Raw genomic sequence first — 15288 nt, 5'->3', positions numbered from 1 at the left:
GAACCCACATATGAGATATCTGTTCCGGCACCTCGGCGTCTCCGAAGACCTTAAAAAGTAGTTAGTGGGACGTAAAGCAAATAACATTATTATTGAGATATCTGTTACGACATCCTACCTAACGATGATTTTGATGTAATTATGATTTGGATTTATGATGAAGTCATAGGATGAACGATATTAACAGTTAGGCCCCATGTCTTTCCACCACACTCAATTTACTTATAGACAATACATCCCATTCTTGTCACCCAACTGTGGGGCTGGACTCATATGGCCCAGTATTAATGTTTTATTTTTAAATTGGGTAACTGTAACCTCGTTTGTGGGTTCACTTAGAATTCTGGGTCTGTGCCATGGCCACTACTTTCCCAACACTAGCCCTTGCCCATCCATGTATCACTGTGTTAGTGTGACATTAAATGAACAGAGGAAGTAAAAAAAAAAAAAAAAAAAAAAAAAAAGGCAAAGACATCGTCATCAAAGCAATGCAAAAGATGTTTTGAAGAATTAATAAGAGAGTGTTTAAGCCACTGTGGAAAGAGCACTATATAACGTACACTCTCATAATTAGTAAACATAATATAAGTTAATCTCAATTGTAATTTACAATAACATGATTGAATTTGGATATAAATTGGTCTGAATGAGTTTGAGTTGGTTGATTCTCGTCTTCTTTACCTGCGGTTCTAAGAGAAATCCTTACATCGGCCAGTATTCACCTTCAGGTTATATCATTTGAACAATTATAAATTAACGTTAATTCAATGGCAGGAACATACTCATAAAATATGAAAAATATTTTCTCTTTCTCACACAACATACTCAATTCAATGCAGAAATAAATAATGTGAGATTAAAGATCGATTTGAAGAACATAAACAAATGTGGTACCATCGAGTAAAGAATAAATCATCTCAACATACTGATAAAATGAGAAGAAAGAGGCATCATCCTAGAATGGATAAAGTACATCCCACAATATTAAAATATGGCCACATTGGATCCATTCTAGCTTACTCTTCCATGGAAGGCTGAAATAAAATCTCATGCACAAACATAATATTACAGTACTACTGCTGGTGGTTACTGGATCAATTCTGGTCAGATTCTCGTGGAAATACATCTGTAATAAATAAAAGAGCAGAACTCGGTATATGGCTTCTAATATTCATTGATTAATATCAAAGATTGCTACATTCTAGTACCTTTCTTATTTCAATGCTACAAGCAATCTATTCATTTTTATACTCAAAAACTCTATTCAACAAATACCTTTCATAAAATATCAATGCAACATAAGATGTAATTTAAATAACATCTCAATTCAGTAGCACATAGACTCATAAACATGTAGATTCAATACTCGTAGACCTTCAAAAATACGTAGATTCAATAACTCATTGACCTAAGATACAAAGATTCAGTAATATGTAGCTAACATAAGAAGTCCTCTTCACTCCCATCTAAGAGATTCCTGTTTTCTTGAAGCTTTTTGCAATCACCTTCGAAGAAATCATGTACCAGTCATGCAGTGTCCACTCACAAAGGAGTTCTACAAATGGTTTCTGAATCTTGGCTGTAGGAGTAAGTTCGTGGATACTTTCTGCCATATAATTTTCTTCGAACAGTTTGTTTATCGAAACATCTAAGGTTGAAGTACCAACGTCAGTCCACCAGGAATCATTGGCAGATCAGTTTTCATAGTTTCCAATAATTTCTTAGTGTGTTCTGTCAGGTGGCCACAAAAACTGTCCAACACAAGAAGGGCCAGGCACTGAAGGAGGAACCCTGCTCGATTTCCCCAAACTGTTCATATCCAATCACGTACGAGTGACGTGTCCATACACCCTTTTTCTTGGATACAAATGTGGATCCCACATGGAAATTTTACTTTAGGCATTGTGTTTCACATTAGAACAACGCAAGTTGCAAGCTTTCCGCCCTCAGCTGTTACAGCAAGCATTACAGTACATCATTATTTTAAGCTTCTGGTAGTGCGTACGATAACACTCGATGTCTCTTGCTTATCGATTGTTCCACTTTGTGGCATGTCAAAACTTATTGGAATCTGATCAGTGTTTTCTATAGGAGAGCTTTTCAATCACAAAGCGATGAAAATCAATTACTCTTTGATTGAAATTAATCAGCATTCTTTGGTTTAGTGTTATTTTTCGTCAAAGAGAAAGTCCATTTCTCTTCATAAAATGAATCATCCAGCCTCGGCTAACCTGATTCCATGTGCAGCAACTATTTCTTGTCCTTTAAAATACAGCATTTCATGAGAAACGGCATATTCATCGTTGCGTAACAAAATCACATATTTAAGCAGATCCTCCTCTACTTGTGGAAACTTGCCACTTTTTGGTCCGCGAAATGCTTTGCAAGACCTTTTTGATCACTTGAACTACACTTTTCTGTTACCACCAGCAGCGCATATTGCATTCAGACACTGAATACTTGCGGCTCGTTGCCCTATTCCCGTATGCTTCGGTGTAACTGATTACCACGAGTTTATATGATGCAATATTACTTGAATACTGTCCGGCTCCATGGCTAATGGTTAGCGTGCTGGCCTTTGGCCACAGGAATCCTGGATTCGATTCCCGGCCGGGTCGGAGATTTTAACCTTAAATGGTTAATTCCCTTCGCTCGGGGACTGGGAATTTGTGCTATCACCAACATCCCTGCAACTCACACACCACACATAACACTATCCTTCACCACAATAACACGCAGTTACCTACTCATGGCAGATGCTGCCCACCCTCAGCGGAGGGTCTGCCTTACAAGGGCTGCACTCGGCTGGAAATAGCCACACGAAATTATATTATTTTTACTTGAATACTTCCTCATTGTGGATTAACAAACCATTTTGTGATTGCAGAAAAATGCGTGTACCATACCTGAAACACTCGTAAAATATGTTTGTACCAGACTGGAATAAGAGCGTCACTAGTCACTTCTGCGCTGATTCAATCACCGAACTAGTGCAGTGGTACTTCCTACTGGCTGATAACAGCACATTGTGCAATAGGAAGGCTGCCACTTGAGTAGTTGACATCTTTATTTTGAAACACATCCGGAACTACGTGACGGATGATCGATGAAGTGGGTGTGTCAAAACGGAAACATTTCTTTTTCTCATCTTTGGACCCAAAAATATTGGGATGTGTAAATTATGCACGGGTGTCAATTATGCGCGAAAATTCAGTATCCTCTCCAAAGTTTCATTTAAATCCTTGAATACTCTCCAGTCAGAATCCCTCCTACTCAGTATACCACTGATAACAGCCGTCACTCCCTTAAACTTCTGTGCTGTCATAACCAGATCCCACACATCATAAGGTATGTTGGTATCTATTCCTACTTGCCTTACGTTGTTGGTACCAATGTGAAACATTACCACCTTCTCCTTCCCTTATACTTCCCTCAGTATCTAGCCTAACGTACCCATCTACAATCATAATTGGATTTCCAAATTATCAGGCCTGTTCCGAAGTTATTAATTTTACTAACAGATTTAAAATTTTTAATTTCCTTTTAATTCAGTAATTTTGCTTGTTGGTATCCAGTGTGGAACATTTCAATCTGTTATAGTAACAATACATTTATTTTAAGGTAGCTTCTTTTCTACAGTAATAAATATTGTTATACTGCAGTGTTCTCCCCAGAAATTTTCATCAGCTGCATGGCTGGAATGAGTGTTTAAGATAAAATGTCAGTTTATTCCCCTCAGGGTATTAACAACAGTAATGACAATGTGGCCTCAGCTACAGTGTGCAAATATTTTAATTTGACACCATCTGGCTGCTTGCTAGTCAATTTCGACATTCCGTTTTACTCTAGGCTTACTAGATGGCTGAGTACCAAATCTCCCTTGGGCGTCTAAGGCTGAGTTTTAGTGAATTTTGTCGGGTAAACACCAACTATATCACCAGAGATCTTTTACATGCTGACATCATACGGCATGGTGTCTCACCTTTCAAATATCCAACTACCTCGAACCCACTATTTCTACCACTGATCCACAGAGTGTATTAACAGTAATATCAGACAGGTAAACAATTTTAGTGTTATTATCACAAACAATATGTTCTAGTGTTCTACTGCTCGTTCATAATCAAACACTAGGGCTTACCATACTGGTTTGTGACGTCATGAGGAATCAAGTGCTCTCATGCGATTCCACGCTAATCCAGACACCGCTCACGTACAACACTACGGTATAGTTAAAATTAACATTTGAACTCTGATGTAATTGATGAAATTATGCTAACAATAATGAAGATTTATCATTTAAATGAACTGTTTTACAGTATTTACATTTTAGTTTGGAGCACGCAATGATTCAAATATGTATTCATATTACGTAACTAGCATATATCTAGGTTACGTTAGCCGGGCGGTCTGTAAAAACAGCAAGGCCACCCACTAAAATGGTCCTAGGGAGAACACTGTACTGTATACTTGGTGTAGTATGTAATAGTTATGTAAATTTAAGGAATTGTTTGTGATTTGAACCTGAATCCATTTGGTTTGTAGTCAAGTATACCATTTTCTATATTACCATTTTCAACCTGATGGAGTTTTACATCACAAAATCTGATGAGACTGGAACATAAAAACGAAGCGGATAATAGAATAAACACAGTGACAGGGCAAAAATGGGAAGAGGGAGAAATAGAAAGGAAACACCAGAGGACAAGGAAAATCTCCACACCTTAACACTGCTGTTTTCAAATAACTTGACTCTGCTCATCAATTCCAGCTCTAGCATCTCCATTTTTTATCAGCCTATGACAAGTTCATTTCTGATTCCCAGTTTCATTAGGAGAACAGCTTCAGCATTCACTGATGGACCATCTCGACAAGATCTTCAATCTTGATGTGGGAGGGGTAGGATGAAAAGAAAGCTGGATAAACACAGGAAAAGAAAAGAGATGCAAGATAAAGATGAATACAGGTGGTAACCTATCCTGTTATGTGTCCCTTTTCATGTTCCCTGTCTAGAATAACTTGATTTGACATTTTTTTTTCCTTCCCATTACTTACATTGATTGCGGAACCTTTTTCTTCTTCTTTATTTGTTGTATGTGTTTAGTTTTTTTACCACGTGTATTCATTTTATGTCTCTGCTCTTTTCATATGTTTATCTCGCTTTCTTCTTATCCTTCACTTCCCGCATCAAGACTGAAGACCTGTTCAGATGGCCCCTTCAATGAGTGTTGAAACCCACTCTCTTGATGAAGCGGGGAAGCAGAGATGAGCTCATCTGGGACTGAGCAGGAATGAATGTGGAAGAACTGGGATTGATGAGGAGAGAGCCTGTCTGTTTGAAGACGACAGTGTATGAAGGTGCAGAGATTGTCCTTGACCATTTGTGTTTTAATGTGTGCCCTTGTCCCCTCTTTCTATTGCTTCCTCTTCCTTCACTGATTCGTCATTATGTTCCTCAGTGTGAGTACACACACTGTGTTCCTCTTCATGTTCCTATCTCTCTATAATAACAAAATCTGATAAGAGATTACCCCCAAGTACTTCTGTATGACCATAATTGTTTTGTTTTTGGTTACAGACTCTGGAAGAGGGTAAGGCACTTCTTCTTCAAGCCCAGACTAATTACAAAGGCTACGATTTTGAAAACAGACTCAATGTACGCATCCATGCTGCTCTCAGGAACATAGGGTAGCCTACTTAAAAATTGTATAGCTTTACAGGTGGTTGTAATGTATTATTTTGAAATTCCAGTCCCTCAGTTCACTAATCAGGTAGAAATCGTAAATGTATCTGTTGTGCATTGCTTATGGTTACAAAATGAAGATTTTGTTTTCATTTTCAATAACAGTAATAAACAAATTCACTCTATGTAATAGATTATATTTTAATTATATTGAAATGCAGTTATTCATTAACAATATTGTAACGCAGGTCAATTGAAAATATTATTTGAAATGGAAAGAGGGAGACTTATTGGAAAAGAAGTATTTTTATCAAATTTATCATTGTTAATCTAAATGGAGGATAGTAGAGGAAGTTTGTAGATGTTGGTACCGAATGGAGATTATGAAGCTTTAAACCTTGGAAGAGAATATGGTAGTCTATAGGAGTTAATGAGATTGATGACATCATTTGTATTAAAACATAAATGTGCCTCAACTAAGTGATTGGACTTGAATTAGTAAACACTGTTGAACAGAATTCCCATTTCATAAAAGTTTCAGCATTTGATATCACCATCAATATACTAATTTCTTCCTTCATAAACTTAGGAATATTGCTAGAGTTTCCATAGACATCTTCCACATCTTGTTATTGATAGCCTTGGACATTTTATATTCAAACAGAAATTTTTAAATGTTACATTTGTATAAACGAAAGAATTTCAGAGCATTAGTAGTATTAGTTAAAAAATGCATAAGCTTCACTCTGTGAATAATTAGTGTATTTATGTAAACAAGTACCTTCCTTCTTAAGATTGCAGTTTATTCTATTGGCATATTCCTTTATTTGGTCATATTCAAAACCCAATGATGAGTTACATTGTTTCAAAGTTTGCTCATACCCTTAATAGAGAAAAAGAAAAATAGGTATATTTGATTTACTTATATGATCATTGACACAAGTTGAGGACCACTGAACCAGTTTCTCTATTAAGATAAACAATTGTATTTACATCCGGTCTAGAAAGCCAAGAATAACGGCCGAGAGGATTTGTCGTGCTGACCACACGACACTCGTAATCTGCTGGCCTTTGGGCTGAGCAGAGGTCGCTTGGTAGGCCAAGGCATTTCAAGGGCTGTAGTGCCATGGGGTTTGGTTTGGTTTGGTTTTATTTACATAATCTGTATTTCCACCATCTCAATTCTCCATTATCATAAAGTCAGTACATGGAATCTTTGAAGTATGGTCATGTGTAATATCAGTCGGGAGAGGGTGGAGGCTGACAGCAGATGCTCCTTTTACTTTCTTCCAGGTAGTCTCAAGAAGGAAGCCGGTGAGTTAAGGTCCACATACTGTTTCATGCATAACGCAGATCTTCAGAATACATAGCAAAACTCTGGTGTGATGCACCAGACTCCTCTTAGGCTACTGTTATTCAAAATTTTTAGAATAGGCTACTTTTTATTTTCATATGAAACATGTTTCATTTTTGAATTTTGACATGTTCTCTGCCTCAAGATCAACAGCCAAATGTGTAGAGTCAACATGTTATATACCCTCTCGCTCTCTGCTCCCTTCTCAGTGACTGTACAACATTGCCTGTGCAGAAGACTTGTTTTCCCACTGCCATTTCATAGACCCTGTGTATGGACTTTAGGTTGATTGTGTTCAAGTGCTAATCCAGGACACCAAATTTTCAGCTAAAAAGTTTGTTCTTTTATCATACTAACACATTAATTTTTATAGTACTATTGGAGTTTATGTTTTTGTTTAACACCATACTAAGGAGCAAACATAGAACACCTGGCTTCTTCTTCTTCTTCTTCTTTTTTTTTTTTACACTTAACCACATATTATGACACAACCTACTTAATTAATACATGTATTACAAATATTCACAAAAGACACTGCAGTGTAATTATTATAATAGTTACTTATCTTTAGAATAATTTGATATGTAACAAAGAAAGAAGTAAACCTTCTTAAACATTTTTCAGCCTTTCATTTCTCTTCCCATTTTTAATCCAATGCCCTCATTCTTAGAGAGATCAAAATTCTTCCTTTTCACCTATAATTAATATTATAGGGTAAGGGACTGCTAATTATGTTATTTTTCCCATTAAAACAACCATTACTATAATTAGTTACCAGAGAAAATTAAGGATACTGAAATCAGAGTTATCATTATTTACTCAGTTATTTTGTCAAAAAGTCTCCGTGGCTCAGACGGCAGCACGCCGGCCTCTCATCGCTGGGTTCTGTGGTTCAAATCCTGGTCACTCCATATGAGATTTGTACTGGACAAAGCAGAGGCGGGACAGGTTTTTCTCCAGGTACCCCAGTTTTCCCTGTCATCTTTCATTACAGCAACACTCTCCAAAACCATTTCATTTCATCTGTCATTCATTACTCATTGCCACTAAGGAGTGCCAGCAGGCTTTGGCAGCCAGCACAGTTCCTATCCTCGCTGCTAGATGGGGGGCTTCATCTGTTCTATTCCTGACCCGGTTGAATAAATGGAAGCAGGCTGTGGATTTTCACCCAGTTATTTTGTCAAGGAAAAATGAACAAGGACTGACTTAAGATTTGAGCCCAAAGTATGGTAAAAAGCTCATGTCAAAATGCTTCAGCTACGAACGGAATATCCGTTGCCAGATGTTACTAAATTCCAGATGGGTCTGACTTTGTATGAGAGATTCCATTGGCCTTGCAAAACTAGTACTGTTGAGGTTGGAAGAGAACAAGACTTGGGCAGTAGTAGTCTGGCACAAGTAAGCTAAACTTGTCTGAAGACATCTTACAAGGTGTGAGCCCCTAGCGAAAAATTTCATTAAAGGCTGAGGGATTCCGACACTCTTTATTACTCTACAGTGGATTCAAATCTTGGTCAGTGCATATGAATTTTTTTGTGGACTGAGCAGATGTAGAAATATTTTTCTAAACTGATCACTCTCAGGCCCTGAAACCAACTCCTTCTCTGGATGTATACATTAAGAGGTTCTGCTACGATGGTACACACTCAAAGAAATCACAGAATATCTTTGTGAGTTGGAGTTGGATTTAGTGCAATAGTTTAGACTTTCCACCCAGGACAACTGAGATTTGTGTTCATAGGATAGAATTTCACCTGAAAAGTCGCAAGGTTTCAGGAAGGGAATTCTGTTTTAAAACCCTAGCCAAAATCCAAAATGAGCTAGGGTAGTTTCATTGTCCTCAGAAATAAGCTGAAGATCCTAGCCGACTCTAGTGCTTGATGTTAGACCAATATGCTAATTTTCTACAAAATACATTTTTAATACTGTTACAGTACATTTTAAATCTGATTTGAACCATATCTTTGTTTCATGTACAAAGGTTATTTTTAAGTAAGGTCCATTTTTTAAATAAAAACAAAACTAGTTCAGATATTGTCAAAAACATTTTTTTATTTCACTCCTTACACCTTAAGCTATTTTTCTACATAGTTTCCTTTGTTTAAACATTAATTGTAACATTCTTTAAACATCAATTGTAACATTCAACTAATTTTTCTATGCTCATGTTGTGAAACTCAGCCATCAGTGAGGGCGACCTATCTTCAAATGTTGTTTTCGCTTCTTGATCGGTGTCAAACCGCTGACCAGTGAGAAACCCCTTCAGGTAGCAGAACAGGTGGTAATTGCTCAGTACAAGGTCCGAGCTGTATGATGGGTGGTTCATTTGCTCCCATCCAAAGGATCTAATTAACGCTTGAATGAGGTCATGCATTGTCATGCAGCAACAAAACTCCAGTTGACAGCAGGCCACATCACTGATTCTGTATGGTTTGTGATATCTGAAGCCATCTCTTTTCAGTTTTGACTTAGTTATAAAATATTCTGTATGGCATTCTGAAGGTTTCTCAATGTCACACAATACACAGCTGCACTTATTGTTGTCCGTTATGGCATAAATTTGACTAATGGAACACCACACCTATCCCAAAACACATTTGCCATAATGTTGCGTGTTGAAATTGTCTGTTTGGCTTTCATTTGGTTGGAGAATTCATGTGTCACCATTCCATTGAGAGCTGCTTTGTTTCTGGAGACATGTGAGACACTCATTCCTTGTCCCCTGTGACAGTGTAGTCCAAGATTTCATCTCCTTCCTCATTGTATTGGGTCAGAAATTTCAAAGCACCGGCCATTCTCTGTTTTCTTTCTTTCCCCCACCCTCAGAAAGCAGCCTGGGAACCCATTGCAAACACAGTTTTCTGAACTGCAAGTTTTCAGAAACAGTGTTGTGTAGCACCGACCTTGAAATGTTCAGAAATTCCAGTGACGAAGTGGAAACCGTGAACTGCTGGTCTTCATGAATTTTTGTGTCACCTGTCCATATCAAACCATTTGTGATTATTCGACCCGATCATGGTTCGTCAAGAACCCATCCTTGAACGACCTAACCCATTTACGCACTTTGCTGTTGTACTGGGGCCATACACCTCACATATCTGGCAGTGAATGTCTGCCACCGACACATTCCTTGCTGTCTAAAACAGAATCACAGACTGTATTTCATAGTTGGCAGGTCGTTTAATTGTCTTAAACATTTTAACCTCACAGTATAAATAGCACTTGACACCACGTCTACAAATAGAATCTGCTTGTATGCAAAGGCTACCAGGTGGTGGTGGTGGTGGTGGTGGTGGTGGTGGTGGTGGTGGTGATTATTGTTTTAAGAGGAAGTACAACTAGGCAATCATCCTTTATTAACACTAATCAGAGGGGAAAAATAAAGGTATCAGCCAAAGAAAGACAAGGGACATGAAGAACATGAAAATGAAAGAATCCCTAGGATTCACAAACCTAATACCATCAGGGTCAGAAAAGAGCAAGAGTTGACCAAGGGAAGTCGGATAGGATAGATGAAAGTGAGGAGCCTGACACAAGTAAGTGGAAGCAACGGCAGAGCTCGGCTAAGGACCCCCGTGGTCAGCAACCCACGCTCCCCAGTTGAGAGCCCCTAGGACGGTTTAGCTCAATTACTTTTTCTTATATTTTTCCCATCACTCCTTACTACAACCCCTAAATACCCTCATACCCATATGAAGAAATCTGTAACCTTTATTTATACCTCATTGATGTGATTACCCCAATAAAGATCTTTCCTTAAGTACATACAGAGATCCCTGTGAAGTACTTTCATGCCATGGTGCATGGCTACCACTATGTCATAGGTCTTGATTGGTATTAGTCCAAGATCAGTTCGTTTCTACAGTTGGCTGAAATTTACATAGTTGCAGCCAGTTGGACCTTACTTAAAAAATAACCCTCATACTTACTGTGTAGGTTGCTGATGTTTTGAATACATTTCAATTTTTGTTGCTTGGGAAGACTGATTACCACGATTGAGCAGAGATCATGGTCCAATAAGGACAAAGAACATAATAGTAGTTTAACAGACTATGGGAACTCTAATTCTCTGCACATCTTACAAATGCACTCTAATAAGTTAAATAATTATATTATTATTTTTTAAGTTCTTTCCAATCCACTTAATTAGGCTTACTTAAATCAAAGGATATAATTTTATGCAAACTAAATGTTGTTCTATTTATCAATATCTCCTTTATGAGGAGAAAATCAAAGCTGAAAGAAGGAAACAAAGTGGGAATATCACAATTGCTAGTCAAGTGAGTTCTGAATCTTGACTAAGAAGGGGTTACTGCTGTTTGTGATTATATATGCAGATCATGCCCTCTACTAACTATGTATGGTGTTTTCCCTAATTGAAAATTCTTAAATTTTTGAGTGTGAGATGGTTACATTACCTTGGATTAACTGCTGCAATTAAATATGTTTCATTTGTTTTGTGTCCAGTGTTATTCATGCTATGTGGTTCGTTGGGATTGGATTGCAGGTTTTTGAATTTTATCCTTTTGCTGTAATGTCTTATGTCTTTACATATAGTGTAAGTAGTACAATTAGATTGTCTATTCATTGTGTTGTAATTATTATGTACTTTATTTATTTTCATCTAGAATACAGTATATGTTTTGATATGTCATTCATCATTGTGTATAAGTGTTTATGACATTCGTCATGGTATAGGTTCAATAAATTTATTCCATAAATTATTTATTTAAAATAACTAATTATTCATACTTACTACATAATACTAAATTTTAAAAGTTGGTATATATTTAAGTGTAAAAAATTGAAGGTAGTTATGCAAAGTATAGTATGTAAAACGGGAGTTCTTAACTTATGTATGTTCCTCTTATTTTTTTCCTGAGACATATTTCATGTATCCAGGCATTTCAGTGTAATTAAATATTTCCCGTTTAAACATGCTTCATTTTTTAAATGTTTAATTGTGGTTGACTGTGGTGAGAAAAATCATTTTAATACTTCAGATTATCAGAGGCTACATTAATCTGTGGGTCAGTTAGATGTCAATACAAATAAATATTGCAGAACACAGAGCAACAACTTAAGTGTACGGTTGTTGATGCATCAGACAGAATTCTGCACTTTTCCATACTGTCAACCATTCACAAATACATTTTTTAATGACTGTTACATCCAGCACATCAAAGGAGAACATTCCAGCCTTAATTTTCACATTTTCATGTTACGTCAATTACCTCATCAATAAGCACTATCACAGATCATCATTTTAAAAGCATTTTTTTTACATAAAATGCTGCAAGATTTTTACAAGATGTTTTTAATGTATTTGTTATATATTTTAAAATGTCTTTAAAATATCTTTAATTTAAATTATATTCTTCATGACTTTATACTGTTAGCTGAAGATGATCCCATAAAGATCAAAACATGTTCTTACATTAAAAAACTATTTATGGAGCAAAATAGTTTAACAATTGTATTGAACAGGTGGACCTGTTTAAAAAAAGTATCTTTTGAAATTTTTTGTCCCAGAACTGCATTTTACCTATACCAACCATCTGCCACGTCACTTCATTGCGTACATTCTCATCTTACGTTTCCTGCAATGCTTCTCAGGAACCTCATTTGAGTTGCTTGAATTCTACTCTTGCTTCTCTTGGTCAACATCCACATTGCTGAAGCATATATCATTCATCATCTTCATTTCCCAGTTTCCAGCTTCCCAGGTCGGGTTGTGAATCAAAGACCTCCATCGTTGCCTGTCTCTCTACCACTCTTCTCCTTTTTTAAGTACATCTTCTGGTTTTCCTCCCCTGTTCTCTATGCACTCCCACACTGAATATGTCCACCTCTTTCAGGGTCTTCCTCGTGGTCTCTTTCCTGTTAAGTTCTCTGAAAAAGTTTTTTTTTTTTTGGCACTCTCTCTTCTTCCATTCTCATCATATGCCCATACCACTTTAGCTTTGTTGTTTCTATCCTGTCTTGAAGTTTCAAGATTCCTGTCCTTTTCCTTATCTCCTCATTTCTAATTCTATCCTTTCTGGTCTTGCCCTCGATACCTCTTAGGAATTTCATCTCCGCTGCATGTATTCTACTCTCCTCTCGTTTTGTTGTTGTTGTCCACGGTCCAGCTGCATAGGTTAGTATGGGTTCATAATAGGTTGAATATAATACTTTCTTACATTTCTTCGGGACATCTTGGTTTCATAAAATACACCTTATACTCTGGTAGAAGCTGTTTACTGGTTGTATTCTTTTCCCAATTTCCTCGGTAATCTTTCCATCTTCTGTGATCACATTTCCCAAGTACTTGAGACTTTTAACCACTTCCAGAATTTTACCATTCAGTTTTATCTTTCCTCTTCCTTCCTTCCTTCCTTCCTTCCTTCCTTCCTTCCCCTTGTCATCACTATTGTTTTACCTTTCTCTGTGGTTACTTTCATTCATCCCAATTTTTTCTATCTCTTTATTCCATACATCTACAGTGGAACCTCGATTCTCCATTTTTGGAGGGACCACAGAAAAAAAACGAACAACACGGAAAAAATGGTAAGTCCGGGAACGAATGAGCCATCAACAATTTGGCTAAACATCACAAAAATGAAATATGTATACTTATAATCTTACAAACGCCCCTAAACCAAACCAAACTACAGCCCCAATGGGCCTTCCGCCTACCAAGTGACTGCCCTCGATCCGAAGGCCTGCAGATTACGAGGTGATGCATGTTCAGTGTGACAAATCCTCTCGGCCGTTATTCCTGGTTTTCTAGACTGGGGTCGCCACGTCACCATTAAATAGCTCCTCAATTAAAAGTACCGTAATCGTAGAATGCCTGAACCTGGAACCAACCCTCACATCTAGGTAAAAATGCCTGACCTGGCCAGTAATCGAACCCGGGCCCTCCAAGCGAGAGGCAGGCAAGTTACACCGCAGGGCTGGCTTCAAATGTTTATTACCAGTACGCGACTTAAAAATCTCGAAACTTTAAATTCAGTTTTACTGGGGAAACTTCGTCAGTTTCCTCTGAAAACTTCATCATATTCCTTTGAAAACTTCTTTCAGTTCATCAACTTTGATCAGCCAAACTCTTCGAAAAATTTAATACCTGTAACGCCAAGCCAAACAACAATCGACCACAAGTAGTTTTTCATTCTCTAATCTAATAAAATAAAGCACATTAGATAGAAAAGCGTCTAACATGATGGCAAAATCCTTTTATTTTTTAAACTTCCATTGTAATTTGGTCACTGGTGTACTGTTCCTAGTCAATTTATGAAAATCTTGTACCGCGTAAAGGTTATGTTGAACTCGAGAATATGGTTTCGAAAGAATCAATGCCCAAGTTCTCGAATGCATTATATTTAGTTCTGCTCGTCACTAATTACAATCAAATTGGAAAGAGAAAAAATATCATTAACACTTCCGAAATTACGATTATTCGTGACCTTGTGCTCAGCTGGAAAGTGCGCTCACTGTACAAGTCGGTACAAGTGCGAAATAATACAAACTTTGTAGATGTAACGTGCGCAAATAAAATGACTGCGGCTTTTATAACATTTTAACACAAAAACATGAAATTCCCGGCCTTATATTAGGACGAAAGCAGTAATAGGCAATCCCAAAACCTCCCATGGCTTTATGTATGTAAGGTGCAACATCTGTTCTGGTCTCGATAATATAATCGTGTACGAAAATATTAAAATACTAAATTTGTGTTACTTTAAGAAGGAGTAGTTTCGATTGCTGCCTGAAAGTCCAGTGACTATACAGTGCCCTGAGGGAAATGCCGAAAACCTGTTTGGCGATACACTCGAACAAAGTAAAAAAAATAAACATCTAACCCTGGACATAATGTAGACGTTTTGCAAGTACAAACATTTGACGAAACTCGTTCCGTCTTCAAATAGAGCTGTCGAAATGCGCTCTACCTTCTTACAATTGTCGTGGACACTCTCTGCTTCATGATTTCCGAGGATTCTCTAAACAATGCTATCCGAATGTGATGCTAAGATGATCCCTTATGCAAGTTCACCGCCGATCACTTTACCAGTACAGTACTTCTTCAAATTACTGCAATGATGGGACGTCAACACAAGATCCGTAAACATGCTGTAGCCGTCCTTTCGTAAGATACAGTTTCTCGAAAAACGCGTGATAGAGGATTTAGCATTGATGGGACTGAAATTCCTGGACGGTTGATCCGGGAAATAGTTTCTTCAAGGAACGGATAATGCAGGATTTTTACGTG

General features: G+C 37.3%; 1 protein-coding gene across 1 annotated transcript in view; it reads left to right on the top strand.

Annotated features, from left to right (window-relative positions):
- Window positions 1–8453, top strand: part of LOC136876500 (tetratricopeptide repeat protein 39C) — a 130738-nt gene extending 122285 nt beyond the window's left edge. Inside the window, exon 11 of the mRNA XM_067150513.2 lies at window positions 5579–8453. Within this exon, the coding sequence (XP_067006614.2) occupies window positions 5579–5692 (114 nt within the window). The 3' untranslated portion in view covers window positions 5693–8453. The remainder of the gene's footprint in view (window positions 1–5578) is intronic.
- Window positions 8454–15288: the final 6835 nt, after the last annotated feature.

This window comes from Anabrus simplex, chromosome 6 (assembly GCF_040414725.1).
Source record: "Anabrus simplex isolate iqAnaSimp1 chromosome 6, ASM4041472v1, whole genome shotgun sequence".
NCBI lineage: Eukaryota > Metazoa > Arthropoda > Insecta > Orthoptera > Tettigoniidae > Anabrus > Anabrus simplex.
This window is presented reverse-complemented; position numbering and strand designations above follow the sequence as displayed.